Source organism: Mastomys coucha, unplaced genomic scaffold (genome assembly GCF_008632895.1).
Source record: "Mastomys coucha isolate ucsf_1 unplaced genomic scaffold, UCSF_Mcou_1 pScaffold6, whole genome shotgun sequence".
Classification (NCBI taxonomy): Eukaryota; Metazoa; Chordata; class Mammalia; order Rodentia; family Muridae; genus Mastomys; species Mastomys coucha.
In genome coordinates, this window is record NW_022196912.1 from 127,152,975 (window position 1) to 127,170,481 (window position 17,507).

General features: G+C 48.9%; 1 non-coding gene and 1 gene segment (V, D, J or C); both read right to left on the reverse strand.

Moving 5' to 3' along the window:
* Nucleotides 1–7,769: 7,769 nt before the first annotated feature.
* Nucleotides 7,770–17,507, reverse strand: part of LOC116080189 — a 1,139,691-nt gene continuing 1,129,953 nt past the window's right edge. The window contains 6 exon segments of the C gene segment in view: nucleotides 7,770–8,973; nucleotides 9,446–9,576; nucleotides 10,927–11,241; nucleotides 11,354–11,683; nucleotides 11,793–11,855; nucleotides 12,176–12,466. Of these exon segments, the coding sequence occupies nucleotides 8,890–8,973; nucleotides 9,446–9,576; nucleotides 10,927–11,241; nucleotides 11,354–11,683; nucleotides 11,793–11,855; nucleotides 12,176–12,466 (1,214 nt within the window).
* On the reverse strand, nucleotides 13,302–13,424 carry LOC116081356. The gene has a single exon (XR_004114846.1). It is a non-coding gene; the product is annotated as a small nucleolar RNA SNORA40 (small nucleolar RNA).

The following is a 17,507-nucleotide window of genomic DNA, read 5'->3' on the forward strand; positions in this document are numbered from 1 at the left end:
AGGTGGTTTGTAAGAGAACAACAAAGAGTGAGACTGAATGCTTTGCTTGACATTTGTAGCTCTTGTATCAAGTTTGAAGAAGAGGACTTTATAAGTTACTCTTTCTCTGAGATGAGTGCTTTTCCAAATTATCACAACTAATGAACCAGATTCTTACCATCACCTAATGTTTGTGCCACCCTCCAAGCAGAACCATTGTTCACTGAAACAGTTGGTGAATGACTTTATGAATAGACCATCTTTTTTTTTTTTTTTTTTTGGTTTTTCGAGACAGGGTTTCTCCGTATATCCCTGGCTGTCCTGGAACTCACTCTTTAGACCAGGTTGGCCTCAAACTCAGGAATCTGCCTGCCTCTGCCTCCCAAGTGTTGGGATTAAAGGCGTGTGTCAACACTGCCTGGCTTGGATAGATCATCTTAATACATACTCCATTTCTTAAATGAATGTAACCTGTTCTCTGTGGGCTGAGAATAAATTCACTCACTCAAGTCAAATAGCTTTGACCATAGCAGGAAGTCTGTAACCAAAAATCGTGCCTACAATTCATTCCTTGGTACAGCAGAACTGTCAACTCTCAGCTTAGCTACGATAGAGGTAAAATCATTTGGTGATGTGAGGGTCATTCAAGTACAGCCTTATTACAAAAAATCCAATGTCTAAAAATTGTTCTTATTTTGGACTTGTCCCACAGTAAGAGCCAAGATTTTAAACTCTACTAAATATAAAACAAACAAACAAAAAGACTTTACATATTTATGTTCATTTAAGAAAATACTAGTAGTGATGCATTATTTTGAAATATACAGTTAATATGTTTGGAGTTATTTAAAATTTTTATTGAGAAAAATGTATTTTCACTATTGCTGTAGATGAGCATCTACATAAGACTGTTAAACTGATTGTTGTTTTATATCAAACAACTTTTATAATACTCATTTTTATTGTTATAATATTTTATAAATTTTAAGGAATATGGCAAAAAAGATATTGTAGGTATTGAAGGGGTCGTCTCTGGGAGGAGTTGGAGTACAAAAGGGGAACAAGAATGTGATTTAATTCTATTTACTTAAAGTATGTTTTTAAATGTTAACAAATTCAGATAAATTGAAATCATGTAACTTTTCTCATCATAATGCAATAAAAGTTTAAAAAAATAAATAACATAAAGAGAAATAATCAGTGAATGAATGGATAAATAAATAAAATAAAAAATCCTGGTTATTGTCAGAAAGAAAGCTGGACTTATTTGAGACCTGCAGTTCGTGGTTCTGCAAGGCTTGTGATGGGTTCATATGGGAACGCTGTGATTGGTGGAACCGGAAGCTGAGCATACACAGGGCGGTGCTTGCTGGGAGTATAATCCACGCATGATCGTATCACGGACCCTATTCTGTCTCTACAAACAGTTTGTTCCCTATTATTTTTTGAGGCTTCTCTCCAATGGATGATTCCTGATCCACGTGTACAAGCAACATTAGGCCCTGATCAAGGCTTTCCCCAAATGGTCTCCAAGTCTCCTTATGGTCTTTGTCATGGGTAAAGTAGGCTGTGTTACTGCACAAAGAGCAGACAAGGCTTCAGGTTTCCAGCCCTGAGGGTGACAGTGGCAGGGAGTAGTTGAGGAGCCAGTGAGCCATCGAGGGCAGCATCTGCAAGAATCTAAGGTGATGAAGGACGGTGGCACTACTGAGAAGATGACAAGCTGAGAAGAGTTGGATGTAGGGAGTGATGTAGAAGACCAGTTCCAAAGCCTAGAAGCAGTCACTTAGCTTCTGGATGCCAGCATTCTCTCTTCCTAAAGCAACACACCACCAGGTTTCCAGGTTTAGTGCCACAAGCCTCTGGGTTTGCAAGCCAGCAGGTGAGTCTCTTGAGCTCAGGGCCATCGGTGCTAAGGGAGCCATTTTCTAGCTGTCTGAAAAACTTCAAATAGCCAGTGATTTGTGATAGAAAAAGGGTAGAGGTGGAAATGCTTGCCCATAGGAGCTCTCTGTGTGACTTGCTGGGAGCTGGGATGACCAGATACCTCAAAGAAAGTTAAGGGGGAAGAGATCTATTTTTGTTTGACTTTATGTGCTTAGGGCCATCTTGGCAGCGGGGTTGTGTGGAAGAGGCTGTTGGTTTCTTGACTGAAGAGAAGTAGAGATAATGGGAGTATAGTGTGAGATAGAGTGACCAGTGTGCACCCACAGTAACTTGTTTCGTCTGCCTGGCCTTCTTCCTACAGTTCAGCACTTTTCCATAATGCCATTGACTTCTGACTCCACCAAGGGGTTAAATCAGAGCCCTCAAGACCTGACACCTCCGGAAAGTCCTTCACTCCCTTAGCTCAGTCAAGGTGAACCATAAAACTTCAATGCCTATTATGTATTATCCCTCTGTTTCTACCTACCTATCATCCTTATTGTTCTCCAGCTCTGTCGTATGTTGTTCATGGGTTCACCTACCAACCCTCTCTCCACTGTCTCCCACTACTTGTGCTTCTCTGGAGTGGGCACTTTTCTCTGAAACCCTGAAATAAAATCTAACATGGTGTGGTTTCAGGTACAACTAATGGATAAATTTACTTCAAGTGAAAGATCAGGATTATTATTATTATTATTATTATTATTATTATTATTAAAGAAAAGGCTGGTTTCTAGTTTGCTATGTAGCCAAGAATGACTTCAAAGGCCTGATCCTCCTGCATCTGCCTTTGGAGTATTGGGATTACAGGTATGCGTGACCACAGTTGGTTTATTTATGGAGATTAGATCCAGGGCTTCCTGCATGCCATATAAGTACTTTTTTTTCAAAGATTTTTATTTTTATTTATTTTATGTGTATGAGTACACTGTAGCTGTACAGATGGCCGTGAGCCATCATGCGTGTGGCTGCTGGGAATTGAACTCTGGACCTCTTGCTGTCCCGCTTGCTCCAGTGTAATTCACTCTAGCTGTCTTCATACGCAAAGAGGGCGTCAGATCTCATTATGGGTGGTTGTCAGCCACCATGTGGTTGCTGGTATCTGAACTCAGGACCTTTGGAAGAGCAGTTAGTGCTCTTACCCTCTGAGCCATCTCGCCAGCCCATCATATAAGTACTTTAACAATTGAACTATACCCTTAGCCCAGGGCCAGAAATAAAACACATATCCTTATTTTTGTGATGAAAATATAATTATTATATCATTTCCCACTTTCATTTCCTCCCTCCAACATTGTCTTTATTTCTTTAACTGTTGTCTAGCACATATATTTATATATATTACTAAGTATGTAATTAAAGCCAGGACTAGCATTTTGATGACATAACTTTGCCAGGCATAAGGGTGACAACAAGCGATGCCTGTAGAAGAACAGCAGTACCGTCTTGTTCTTGTTCCTGTGTCTACCACAGTGTTTGGTCTCTTTTCTGGGGCATAGGACAAAGGAGCAAGTACTTTTGGAACATGACATTTTGGGGCAAAAGAACAGAACCATATGGACTCACACTGTGGCTACTCTCATGCACATCCTGGCTGAGGCTGGGGTCTTTCTCCCATGGGTAGATACTCGAGCATGGAGTGAATAGTGATGGAGCTGATACTAGAATAAAATATGTGCTTGGGAAGAAAGAGGGGAGGATGGCTTCCCTAAGTCTAGCATATCCTTTGTTCCCTGCAGTCTGCCTCTTCCCCGCCTGCTCTGAGGGAGCCCCATCCGCTTGGTCTCCTTCCTCTATGTGGTATCTGTACCTTGCTTTGGGGGAAAGATCCTGTGGCTACACAGTAGACGTGAGGGAGACTTAGAGTTGAAGTTCAGCACACGGACCTACTGGTCTGCACAGTTGGCCAGCGTCATGTCCTACCTTGACCATCCTCTTAGTTCCTAGCACACAACTGTGCTAGAATAGAAGGCTAGTTAGGGGTGAGGGACCTGGTGTGACTTCATCATAAACATCCAACAATTGGATAGACCTGCAGGAACATGGATCTGGAGGGACATTCCTTCCTCAGAGCTCATGTTTCACTGAAAGATGGACACCCATGGTCACTGAATGAACTAGGCTAGCACAGTAGTCGGACTCCATGCTAGATTGGATGGGGCAGTCATGGAAGAGAGGTTGGTGGTGTGCTGAAGGTAGTGGGGTAAACGCAGGAAGGGAGTATAGTGGAGGATCTGTATGTGCAAAGCTTGAGGCATGGGCAGAGTGCTGGGCCAGCATGGCCAGTGCTGAAGCTGAGGCCAGGAGTGCTTGGAATTAGTTAACATATATGTTCTTGTAAGTACTTGTGTGACTGCATCATACACGATCCCTGTGCTGTGGCCATTGCACGATACCAGACTGTGATGCCCATGTGGACATGTCTGTCTGTGTGTTCTGAGACAGTTTTCATGTTGTTTGTGTGGGTACATGTTATGTGTGTACATATATCACATCTCATGCAGACCAGGTGCTGCAATTGGTGTTTGTGTCATGTTATGAATCCCAGACTGTGACAGAATGCAAGTGGGTTAAGTGTCATTAGCTGCCTGGGCAGTCCTGGCCACTGGCTAGCACGGGTATTCTGCAATTGATGTCCTCCTCTATAGAAGTTTCACACATATGTCATAAAAGCTGTATCACAGATGTCCACCACAGACGTCGGTGGAGATGCCTCACACATATGTCATATGTGGTTATACAGGGTATGAATGTCACACATACATGTTATGATACAGGACACACACCATGAATGTCACCTAAGAGATGTCAGGAAGACAGGACTCAGATAGGTTTTACCAGATGGATGACGCGTCCAGTAAATCGCAGCTTGAAATCAGTTGGCTCAGAGTTGGCGGGTCAGGAGGTGTGTCCAGTAGTTATGGTACTTGTATCTATATGTTTATAGTGCTGATGGAGGTTTAAGGGGTTAGGAGGCTATGGCACTTCCTATGGGAAGCCCCTGCCATGGGACACAGGAGATGGTGGAGGGTCGTGCAGGGGAAGGGTTTGGAGGTGGCAAATCTGTGCTTCCTCATTGGTTTGGGACCATCTTCCAGTAAGAGGTTGAGAAGAGCTGGAGTAAGAACATTTACTGGTCTTTCAGAGGATATGGGTTCAATTCCTACCGTCTACCTGGTGGCTCACAACCATCTATGATTCCATTTCTAGGGGATCTGATGCCTCTTCTCACTTCTATGTTCTCCTGCAAGCACACGACACACACAGATACACACAGACACACAGACACACAGAGACACACACAGACACAGACACACACAGACACACACAGACACACAGACACACACAGACACACAGATACACACAGACACACACAGACACAGACACATACACACAGACACACAGACACACATACACACACACACACACACACAGGCACACTCATGTACACATGAAATAAATATATACATTTGGCTCCAGCTGCATATGTAGCAGAGGATGGCCTAGTTGGTCATCAATGGGAGGAGAGGCCTTTGGTCCTGTGAAGGCTAGATGCCCCAGTGTAGGGGAATGCCAGGGCTAGGAATGGGGAGATGGTGAGTTGATGAGCAGGGGGAGGGAGGAGGGAATAGTTTTTTTTTTCAGAGGGGAAACCAGGAAAGGGGAGAACAATTTGAAATGTAAATAAAGAAAATATCTAATAAAAAAGGTTAAAAATAAGCTGAAGCAGCCGGAGGCCAACCCTTGCTCCAGGGAAGATAGCGAGAGAAGCATGGGCAGGATCTCACTGGTCTCACTGGCTAGTTGACCTTGCTTAGGTGGCTGAGGTGAAAGAGAGAATGAGGGCTGACCCCAGGCTCTACTGCCCGTCTGTGTGACTCCCATCGGAGTAGTGTCATTCACACGACTATGCTCTCTCCTGTCCTGGGTAAAACAGAATTGTCCACGGAAGCCACCATGGTGCCGGCCAAGCTAGCTTCTGTCTTGGCTGCAGCTTTGTTGACCTGATCTTTTTGTCCAGTCCTGAATCTCCTTCATTCAGCCTCCACTGTCACTTCTACAGACCAGAACAGATAGTGTTTCACATCACAGCCAAGGCCACAGTCCTAAGATGTCCCAGCTACTAAACACCACCTGGGAAATGCTGGGAGATGCTGACTGCTCAACCAGTGTCTGACTCCTGCTCTTGGGCGTCTGATGAGGAGGCCTTTGGTTGTAAATCATCCTATTTCTTCCCCTGCAGGTGTCCATATTGCTTATGTCCCAGGAGTATCTGTCTGGTCCAAACTCCTCCACAATGCCACATAAAGATGTGGAACCTATATCCCTTGATCTACACAGTAGCACAGAATCCTGATGTTAACCATGACAGAAAACAGACATTGTAAACACCCTGGCCACCACTATAATCTTTTACTTTTCCAACTCTGTGGAGCCTTCACTTCTCTCTCCAAATCCCTCACTCTCCCTTAGAAACTGTCACCTTGACATGAGTGGGAGGGGACCCCACTTACCCTCAGCTTTCTTCTCTACAGCACATTATCAATCTGCCCAGTTCATCGTGGTCTACCTCTCTCCTCTGTGCTTCTCTCCTCCTTCCTCCTAATAGCTATGGCCTAGGGGGGCTGAATCCTATCTCAGATCAAACCCTGTACAATCTGATCCTTACTTGACTAGCAGACCTTAGGAGAGACTTGGGATAGAGCTGAATGCCAGAAGGGCGAGACTTTGGGATATTGGCATGGGGGAGGGGCATTGTATGTAAGAAGAATATGAACGTTTGGAGCCACAGGGAGAGCTAGTGTGGACTAAATTTGGTCCCTGGAAGAATCACTAATTGAAATTTAAGCCACTGGGGCCTCAGACTGAGCCTGTGTTTGCAGACATGATCATAAACTGGTAAGTTACAATGAGGGCTAGGGTGTACCTCTTCCAGCCTGACTGTGCACTTATGAGAAGAAATCAGAATACAGACACACAGATGGAGAGTCTGTGAGGTCCTATGGGGGAGAAGGCACCTACTAGGCAAGAAGAGCCTTGCTGAGAACACACCCTGTCAACAACTGATCTGGAACTTCTCTGAATACAGCTTGAGAGAATAAGCATCAGCTATGGAGGTAGCTGGATCCATGTCCTTTGCTGAATCCATAGCAGCCCAAGGCCGGTGATAGCACATGCTTCTCAGCTGGCATGGGAGGCTCTATCTAGCTCACCTGAGTCCACCCTGGGCACTAGCCCTGCTCCGCAGCCTCCAGCTAGGAAAAAAATTTCTGTGTGGAGGAGGTACCCAAGCTCTTGGTGGCTCTGCCAGGGCTGGAACCCAGCTGTGAGGGGCTCACTGAGGGAGTCCTTGGAGGACAGGATCAGGAGGGAGGTAGAGGGGTGTTCATGGGTCACTGGTCTGTTTAATTGTGCCCTGTTTCTGGGTTTTAGGGCTGATCCACACAGAATGGGCACCATGAGATACAGAATATTTAAAATGTTTTATTATTTCAAATGTCAAAACAACAATGTGTGTTGTTTACACACACACACACACACACAGAGGGGGAGGCAGAGAAAAGGAGAGAGAGAGAGAGGGAGGGAGGGAGGGAGAAAGAAAGGGAAAGAGAGAGAGAGAGAGAGAGAGAGAGAGAGAGAGAGAGAGAGAGAGAGAGAGAGAGAGAGAGAGAGAGAGAGAGAGAGAGAGAGAGAAAGAGAGAGAGAGAGGGAAAGAGAGAAAGAGAGAGAGAGCTTAAATACATTCATGGTCTCTAGAAAAAAGAAGCTGTTAAAAGTCTAAGCTCTCTAAGCACTTCCTACCAGTCACAGAAAAGCTGGTGCACATTCTTTCTTTCTGTTTGAAGACTCTGGCTTCTTATTGGTCACGAGAGGAGACCAATAAGAAATAGATGGAGAAATAGATACAGGGCTACTCTCCACTGGCCACAGCAGCCCTAGTATTCCAAGTTGGTCCTCTTAGACGTCCACTGCAACTGATGTTTTCTGTTGTAGTATGTGTAGTCTGGACGTCAGGCCTGCAGGGCAGACCTGTGAATTCAGGGCTTTCCTCTAATGATATGTTCACACCTCTGCCAATTGATCCTGCTTTCCTGCCCCAATTTTTTTGAGCCCAACAGGAATCTTCTCATCAGGGCCCTCTCCTGGAGGTTTTCTTGCCTGGTCACCTAGCCAGTACTCAGTGGTCTATGCACTTGTCCCTGCTAGGGCTTTGCAGAGGCTCCACAAAGCAGTCCTTCTGCCTCTGCAGAGTGGGGATGGAGTCTCTGTGGAGGTGGCAGTGGCCTTGTCTCGAGGTTGTGTGGTCAATGGTGTCTGTGGATTGGATCCTGCATCTGAGAATCCAGCATGTTGGGTGGGTAGTAGGAATAGATGACTGCACAAGGAGCCTCATCTTCAGGAAGCTCGTCTCAACAGTTTGAAGATTACAGACCCTTTCCTCAGCCCAGGGTTCACAGAAGTACCGGGAAGGAAGCTGGCCAAGTATAGCTGGTGCGAAGGTGGTCAGAGTGACCCTTTGGGCTGTGGTGACCCTGGTCTTCCTAGCAGATGTCTCCTTCCAAGGATCTGAAAATGTTACCCTTTCTGGGAAGACCCATTTGAGACAAAAATGTGTGGGTCAGGCCAACTCCAGGGCTCATTCCCATGCAGTTGGCCTCAGGCAAAGTGGACCCCCAGCTCCTCTTAGGCAAACATTCTGAGATCTCAGATCCCCTGGTGCTGGTTTGGAAGGAGATGGTTCTTCTGGCCCCAATCAGTTAGTTATCTGGCAACTGCTGAGGAAGTGTTTTTTGGATCTGGGGTAAAGCCTGCTTTGCACATGGTCCTCCAAAAAGGAGAGCATGGAGAGTTCTGAATCCGAGAGTTATAGGGCTAGAAGGTGGTGATGTCAGATGGCAGTGTGGTCTCCATGTTAGGCTGCACAGTAGGATGGGATGCGGTTCTGCAGGGCCTAGGAAGCTTGCTAGTCCCAGAGGAAGTGGCCTAGGCTCCCTGCCCAATCATGTTTCTGTAGTCAGGGGAGAGTGTCTGCTTCAGCTCCACCACTGAGGAGTAGAGCCACTTCACCTGTGGGGAGGGAGAGTAAGTCAGAATCACACCTGTGCTCGGGCCAATCAGTCCTGTGGGCCCGAGAGGGGCAGTTCCTCCTGCAGTTCCTTTTATACAGGTAGGAGACTGGGGATGGCAAGGTGTCAGGGTGGAGACAGTATGAGGATATCTCACAGAGTACCCGGGCCATGGGGAGGCTGATGGGGACATCAAGGGGGTAGTGTGGTAGGCAGCATGGACCTCATGAAGTGTAGTGTGGAATGCAAGGGATTTTCATAAGATAGTACGAGGATCACACAGGACAGCCAGATAGACAGAAGAGCAGACAGTATGGGACACCATGTGGAGTCATACGGAGCAATGTGGGATGGCTCAGGGAATGGTGGAAATGGTGTGTGGGACAGAGTGGGGACAGCAAAGGGACATCCTACTACATCAGGGGAGGAGTGAGAAGACAGACATCACAGCAGAAGGTGGGGACAGTGCCAACCTTGAAGAGTGTGACAGAGGCGCTGTAGCACACACTGAGCAGGAAGAGGCTGATGAAGATGGTGATGGTCGTCCAGAGCCCATCCAGCTCCCCATCCTGGGCCTCAGCACAGGTCTCATCCAGTTCCAGCCCTGGACAGAGAGGGCAGTCAGTGTTTGTCCCAATAAGGTGGGGGCTGTGAGAGATTCCCTATGTGGCAAGCAGGTCTGCATGGAGTCGGAGGAGAAAGCCCCAGTGTGACTGGGCCAGCAGACCCTCTCTGGGGCTCATTTCCTTTCCTTTCCCTCTGGGACACAGTCTCAGCTCCCTCCTCCTGACTCCACTAATGCCTTGGGGTCTTACGAACACAATGGACCTCATTGTGGCCTGGATTGTGCAAGGGCCCTCTCTGTTTGCCTCATCCTTCTTTTCTTCAGTACAGGAGAATGTGAAGGGTCAGCAGGGCCTGTGACCACAGTGGGACAGTGGCTACACAGTTGGCCTGACACTTTTGCCTGTTCTCCAGTCACCAGCATGACTTGTGGTTGGTCTTGTCTGATCTTGGAAAAATTCCAGTGTGAAGTGATTCAGACCATTAAGGCTATGGGTTGTATAGTTCATGTCGGGTTGAAGCATGGCCCTGAGGTACCAGAGATGGATCTGGCTTCAGAGATCTCATGTTGAGCATACAATGCAGTGGCCTCAGAAGAGGAAAGCTGTGTCTGACTGTGATGGCAGAAATGTGGGCATTGAATTTTGGTCGTGGATATGCTGATACATTGCTGGATGTAGGTGTCATGCAGGGCACACAGTGTGCTACATGTATGAGTGCACGTGTGCACATGGATACATGTGCTATATGGACTGGATGATGTTCAGCAGGCTAATTGGAATGGGTCAAGATTCAGCGTGCATGTGGATATCTAATAGTCCCTCCCTTGGGGCAGCAAGTGTCATGTGGCACAAGCATGAGTGAGTAGTCTCTATGGGTGTGCAGACCTAGTCCATGCAAAGCTGCCTGAGTGTAGGGATGGCAAGGGTCTCTGGCATGCCTCTGACCGTGTGTGCCTCTGCAGTAGACTCAGAGAAACCCTTAGGTAGAGAAGTGGGGAAGGGGACAGAAACAGCCTGTGGGAGGTGGGTTTGTGTGCATCTTTCCTTGGAGGTGTCCTAAGATTATCTCTCTGGCAGCTGCTGGTTTAGTGGGAAGGCAAGGAAAAGGTACTGCTTAAAGCTAAGCCCCAACACTCCAGGCCAGAATGACTCCTGAGTTCTGACTCGACAGTGCAAAGACCTCCTTCTCTTCCTAAAGAGAACTCTGTCCTCAAAACCTGACCAGATCTCTCAGCCCATCACCTAGGCTATATAACTTGGAAAAAACCAGGACAGTTTTACAGGGTCCCAGGGCAGTTCTGGGTGCTTTATTTATACAAGGGAAGGGTGGAGATGGGTGTCAGTGTCTCTTAGGACATGAGAGCTTTCCGGGTGCTGAGCTCATTTACCCAGAGACCGGGAGATGCTCTTTGTCGTGTGGTGATTGCGCAGACCCTCGTGTACCACTGAGCAGGTGAAGGTGCGTTTTTGCTCCCAGATCCTCTTTTCCACTTCGAGCTTGCTGTATAAGAAGTAAGAACCATCGGAGTCCAGGAGTGGTTCAGTGTTCTTGTAGTTCTGCTCTATAAGCCCGTCGCTTGTCCACTCCACATCGATCTCTTTAGGGATGAAACCTGTGACCATGCAGGTCAGACTGACCATTTTCTTGGTCATCTGTTCTGCTGGTGGAGGCAAGACATATACCTGTGGCTCTCTGACTAGCCCTGTGGGGTTAGAAGCAGACAAAGAGGTCATGGCTAAAGTTTAGTGCTGTCTATACAGGCATTTATTCTTATGCCCACCCCAGCCCCCATGCCGTCAGCCTGCAGCTCCCACCTTTGGGTTTTGAGATGATTCTCTCGACGGGGCCTGGGAGGGCTTTGTTTTTGACCTTGCATTTGAACTCCTTGCCACTCATCCAGTCCTGGTGCTGGATGGGGAGGGCACTGACCACCCGGAAGGTACTGTTGTACCGCTCCTCATGGGTCTGCGTCTGAGCCGTGTGTACTTCTACATTGTTTACGAACCAGCTGACCTGGACATCTGGCTCTTCCTCGCTCACATCCACCACCACACATGTGACCTTGGGGTTCAGGGAGATCATGAGTACATCCTTGGGCTTTGGGGGGAAGATGAAGATGGATGGTCCACCCAAGAGTTCAGGAGCTGTTGAGGAGAGATGGAAATGGGTCTGTACATGGCTCACCCTCCAGTGCAGGGATGTTTACAGCACTTGCCATCCTCCTGGGAGTGGAGCTCAGGTCTAGAGACTTACGTGGGCATTTGCGACACTCCTGGCATGGAAGGCAGGTACCAGTCTGAGTGAGTTTTCTGGGATCTGAATGGAGAAAATGCTGGCTATTACTGGGGTTTGAAGGAGAGAAGGCACCAAACCCGGAGAAGAGAGTTTGTCCCTGGGTATGGGCTTAGGCCAGGATGATCCTGGAACTGACAAGGACATCTATCCTAGAGGATCATGTCATAGAGTGTGGCTGGTCATAGTTAGAGGTGTCCATGAGGGAGGCAGAGACATTATCTCCTCCTCTCCTGGGCTAAGGTCCCCTCTCTGGTGATGGCTGCCCAGCCTGGTTGGTCTAGGTAGGCTAATGCCTGAGCCTCATCTCTAGTGAACCCCACCTCCCCTGGTTGTCATCTCACCAATTTTCTTGTCCACCTTGGTCTTGCTGGCTGGGTGGTCTACGTTGCAGGTGACGGTCTGGCTGGGCCAGGTGCTGGAGGATACAGTCACTGAGCTGCTGAGGGAGTAAAGTCCAGATTGCAGGACAGCTGGGAAGGTGTGCACATTGCTGGACAGGGCTCCAGAGTTCCAGGTCACGGTCACTGGCTCAGGGAAATAGCCCTTGACCAGGCATCCCAGAGTCACCGAGGAGTCAGTTGTATGTCCACACCCAGGGGCCAGTGGATAGACAGATGGTGGTGTTGTTTTGGCTGCAAGAGAGGAGGATGTGTGAGCTTTTCTGACATGGGTGGCCTCAGATATTTGCAGAGGTTCTGGTCTTAGCTTTGCTCTAAAGGCTATGTCTTCTCCAGTTGATCTGAGAGAAGCAGGGTCAGCAGCCTCCACCTCCAGACCCTGCCCCCTGACCTTAATTTTTAAATGTATTTTATTTTAGATGTGTGAATTTGTGTAGTATGTGTGTGCCTGATGCCTGTGCAGGTAGAAGAGGGTGTTGAATACCCAGAAACTGGAGTTTCTTACAGATAGTTGTAAGATGCCATGTGCTTTTTGGAGACTGAACCTGGGTCTTCTGGGAGAGCAGCTATTGCTTTTAACCACCAAGCCATCTCTCCAGCCCTATGTATCCCGATGAGGATACATAGTGATGAGGCCCTTCCAAAGCCCCTTCTACTCTTATGCAAGCTCTGTCTCCCAAATCTCTACTCTAGGTTCCAATCCATGACTTTAGCTCTCCTTGGACCTTGCTCCCTGATTCCTAAGGATCACTAATGATTCCCTACCCTATACCTTGTAGTGTGTGCCGCCTTTCTGTCTTGACACAGATGGCCACAATCTGTTACTTGTGCTACACAGCTCAGTCCTCCTGATGAGCACCTGATCAGCTCTGCCGCCTTCCTCCCCCTTCCTCATTCTTTACACTGCCCTGGGTCTACCCTGATCTTGCTAATATAGTCAAAATCCATAAAAGTCCCTTTCTCTTGTCAGTAGCCCTTGAAATAGGAGTGTGTACTGCATTCTTCTGGAAGATATCTAGTCACCCATCCCTGTTGCTTCTGGTTAATTCTTTTTCATTCATAATAGCACATTTTTTTTTCTTGTTTGTATCAAAATCATATTGAACAATGAGTTCTGGGTTGCAAAAGAGGATTAGTTTATCATCTATTTTCCTTGCCTTTGCTTTCATAGGACAAAAGTAGCACTAATGATCATTCATTCTTAATGCCAGGACCTTTCTGGTCTTTCTACCTCTCCTGTATACTACCTTCCACAATCTCCTGCTCAAATTATGAGAGTGCCCCGCCTCTCTTCTGTGGGGGACCTCAGGCTGCTTCATGCTGTCATAAGAAGTTTCACCTCCTGCCTTATGTTCCCGTAAGCTTCCAGGATCAGAGCTAGGACCTCTGGCACTAGAACTTTAATCCTGTGACTTTAACCCATATGGTTTGTTTGAGAATTCCAGTGCCAAGGCCTTTTTCTGCCTATGTTCTGCTCAATCACACCTCTCTGCTGGCCCCTGGGACTCTCTGCAGCCAAGCTGTTCTTCTGCCTGAATTCTGTAGAGCCCCAAGTCCTTTCCCTTCTCTTCGTGTTGCCTGTTCCTTATCCAGCTCACACACAGCTGCTCTGTCTGCCTGAGCCCCACTCTCCTCTGTCATGAAGCGTGTAAGGGAGGAACCTTGTCACTTCCTGGATCCCCATCATGTTCTCCTCTCTGTGAAGAAGTCTTGAAGAGATTTTTCACCCTGTGAGATGAGCTTCTAGATCCCATGGATCTCACACTCCCCTGTTCTCCCATGCTCCCAGCTCTGGAAGTTTTCCTGTTCTGGTCTCAGCAGCTAACAGGTGCTTAGTCCCTTCCCCACCATCAGAACAGACAGCTGGAATAGCTGCAGCCAATGAGCTCTTGGCTTTCTTATCCTTCTGTCTGTTGCCCAGTCCCTGTCAGCATGAAGTCAGGGTAGCTAAATCACCCTCTTTCCCACTAGGTTGCTCTCTTGCCAGCCATCCAACCTCATCGCTGTTTCTCACACCCTGCTGAATTCAGCTTTCCCATTCCTGTTGGTCTGCTCCTCTTCCTGGTTGCTGCACTGGCCTGCACAGGAAGGCTTGGAAACATTCTACCACCTCTCCTTCCCCTGTTCTTTCGATGTATGTGTGACCTGAGCTCACAGATGTCCCTGTTAGGGCCACCTCCTGTCGTTTTCCTGGATCCCCATCAATCCCATTTTTCCTACTCTCTTACAGATGCTTGATTCTTTGTACTTTTACCAGTACCAGCTCCCCTGCATATTTTCAAGCCAGTTCTCTACATTATATGGTTACTGTGGACCCTGTTAGGGCCCCTCCACTCAAGCCCCCTGAACCAAGCTGCTTAGCTTGGTTCTCCACATGCTAACAAGTCTCCAACCTCTATAGAGCTGCTTAGCCTGTTTCTCCACCCGCCTAATAACAACCCCAGCTCTTCAGTGGCTACCTGGCTGGGTCTGTCATACTCCTGTCATCCCCAGCTCTCCTGTAGCTACACTGTCTGGTGTCCCACAGCTCCACTAGCCCCACCTCTCCTGTAATTGCGCAGCTTGGTCCCCAGACACTCTAGAACTTCTCTGGGTTCCAACACTCCCTCCTGTCTCTGAGCCCTTGTAACTGCCCTGTCACCTAACCTCCTGCCACTGCTCTGGAACCCTTTCTGTGATAACGAGTATAGCCCTCTGTAAACGCTCAGCCTGCCACTCTCTCCCATCTGCTCAGGGCTATCCTCATTCTTGAGCTCCTGTGTTTCTTGGACCTCCAGACTCTGTGTAGTTCCTCAGCCATTCCGGGCATCTCTGTCAGCCCCAGACTCCAGTAGCTGCTTGACTTAGCTCCATAGCACTAGTCCTTGCTCTCTGCAAGCTACTTGCCCTGGTTCCTGTGATCCAGACTTGCCCTAGTTTTCCTGTAGCTGCTCAGCCGAACACCCCTCCCTTTCCACAAGCCTCAGGTTTCCTGTAGCTGTTTACCCTCATGTCCTATACCCTCACCTGTCCCAGCCCTTCCACAGCTGCTTGGCCTGGTTCCTCACACTCCCACCTTCTTAGCTCCTCCATAGGATCTGTTTCAGCTCTGCTAGAGCTTCTCAGTACACTTGCTTATACTTTAAAGTTTCCCCATAGCTGCCGGTTCTGACCTCTCATATTTCCACATGCCCAAGCTCCCCATATCTGCTGAATATGGCTCCCCACATCACTACTTTCCTTAGGTTTTCCGTAGTTGTTGGGTCTGGTTCCTTACACCTGACCTGTTCCAGTTGCACTGCAGCTTTTCAGCAGGCTTACCTATACTCCAAAGTTCAGTTCCCCATAGCTACTGAATCTGGTCCCTTACACTCCTATCAGCCTCAGGTACTGCAAGATGGTTCCTTACACTCTTACCTGCCCCAGTTGCCCCACAACAGTAGGTTTGGTCCCCTATGACCACCTTCACACAGGTTCCCACAGCCGCTAGGACTGGTCCTTCAGTCTTATCTGCCCCTGCTCCCCCATAGCTGCCAGGACTGTTCCCTCACATTCCTACCATACCCAGCTCCTCCATAGGTGCAAGCACTGGTCTCCACATTCCTTTCATCCCTCATTCCCCAGATCTGCTATGACTGTCCCCCCACATTCCTACCATCCCCAGGTCTCCCATAGCTGCTAGCATTGATCCCCCACATTCCTACCATCCTCAGGACCCCCAGAGCTGCTTGCTATGACTGTCTCCCCACATTCCTACCATCCCCAGGTCCCCCAAAGCTGTTAGTGTTGGCCCCCACATTCCTATCACCCCCAGGTCCCCCAGAGCTGCTAGGGTTGGCCCCCCACATTCCTATCATCCCCAGGTCTCCCAGAGCTGCTCAGATTGGTCCCTAAGCCCTTATGGTAACTCTGAGATACAGACTGTCAAGTTCCACAGTATCTTTACAGATACTCAGCCTGCCTTCCCAATTCCTTCCTGCTCAAGAACTCCTATAAATCTTTTTCTGGTCCCTGGAGGGTGCCCTAGACCCCTAGTAATCTCACCTGCCCCAGCCCTTGCCCCTCTGTAGCTCCTTAGCTTGTTTCCTGTGCCACTATCAGCCCTAGCTTTCTTATAGCTGTTTGGCTTGGTCCTCCCAACTCCCACCACCCCCAGATTCCCCATAGCTGCTCAGGTCTTCTGAGCTTTTGGAGCTAGCATGGCTCTGTACTACTCTTTTTCTCCTTGGCTCTCCTGCATCTGTACTACCTGCTCCCCACCTATAGCTGTACTGCCTGCTCCTCACCTGCATCTGTACTGCCTGGTGCCCACATACAGCTGTACTGCCTGCTCCCCACCTACAGCTGTACTGCCTGCTCCCCATCTACATCTGTACTGCCTGCTCCCCACCTGCATCTATACTGCGTGCTCCCCACCTACAGGTGTACTGCCTGCTCCCCACCTGCATCTGTACTGCCTGCTCCCCACCTACAGCTGTACTGCCTGCTCCCCACCTGCATCTGTACTGCCTGCTCCCCACCTACATCTGTACTACCTGGTCCCCACCTACAGCTGTACTACCTGCTCCCCACCTGCATCTGTACTGCCTGCTCCCCACCTACAGCTGTATTGCCTGGTTCCCACCTACAGCTGTACTGCCTGCTCCCCACCTGCATCTGTACTGCCTGGTTCCCACCTACAGCTGTACTGCCTGCTCCCCACCTGCATCTGTACTGCCTGGTGCCCACATACAGCTGTACTGCCTGCTCCCCACCTACAGCTGTACTGCCCGCTCCCCACCTGCATCTGTACTGCCCGCTCCCCACCTGCAGCTGTACTGCCTGCTCCCCACCTACAGCTGTACTGCCCGCTCCCCACCTACAGCTGTACTGCCCGCTCCCCACCTGCAGCTGTACTGCCTGCTCCCCACCTGCTTCTGTACTGCCTGCTCCCCACCTGCAGCTGTACTGCCTGCTCCCCACCTGCAGCTATACTGCCTGCTCCCCACCTGCATCTATACTGCCTGCTCCCCACCTACAGGTGTACTGCCTGCTCCCCACCTACAGCTGTACTGCCTGCTCCCCACCTGCATCTGTACTGCCCGCTCCCCACCAGCAGCTATACTGCCTGCTCCCCACCTGCATCTGTACTGCCCGCTCCCCACCTGCTTCTGTACTGCCTGCTCCCCACCTGCAGCTGTACTGCCCGCTCCTCACCTGCAGCTGTACTGCCTGCTCCCCACCTGCATCTGTACTGCCTGCTCCCCACCTGCATCTGTACTGCCTGGTTCCCACCTACAGCTGTACTGCCTGCTCC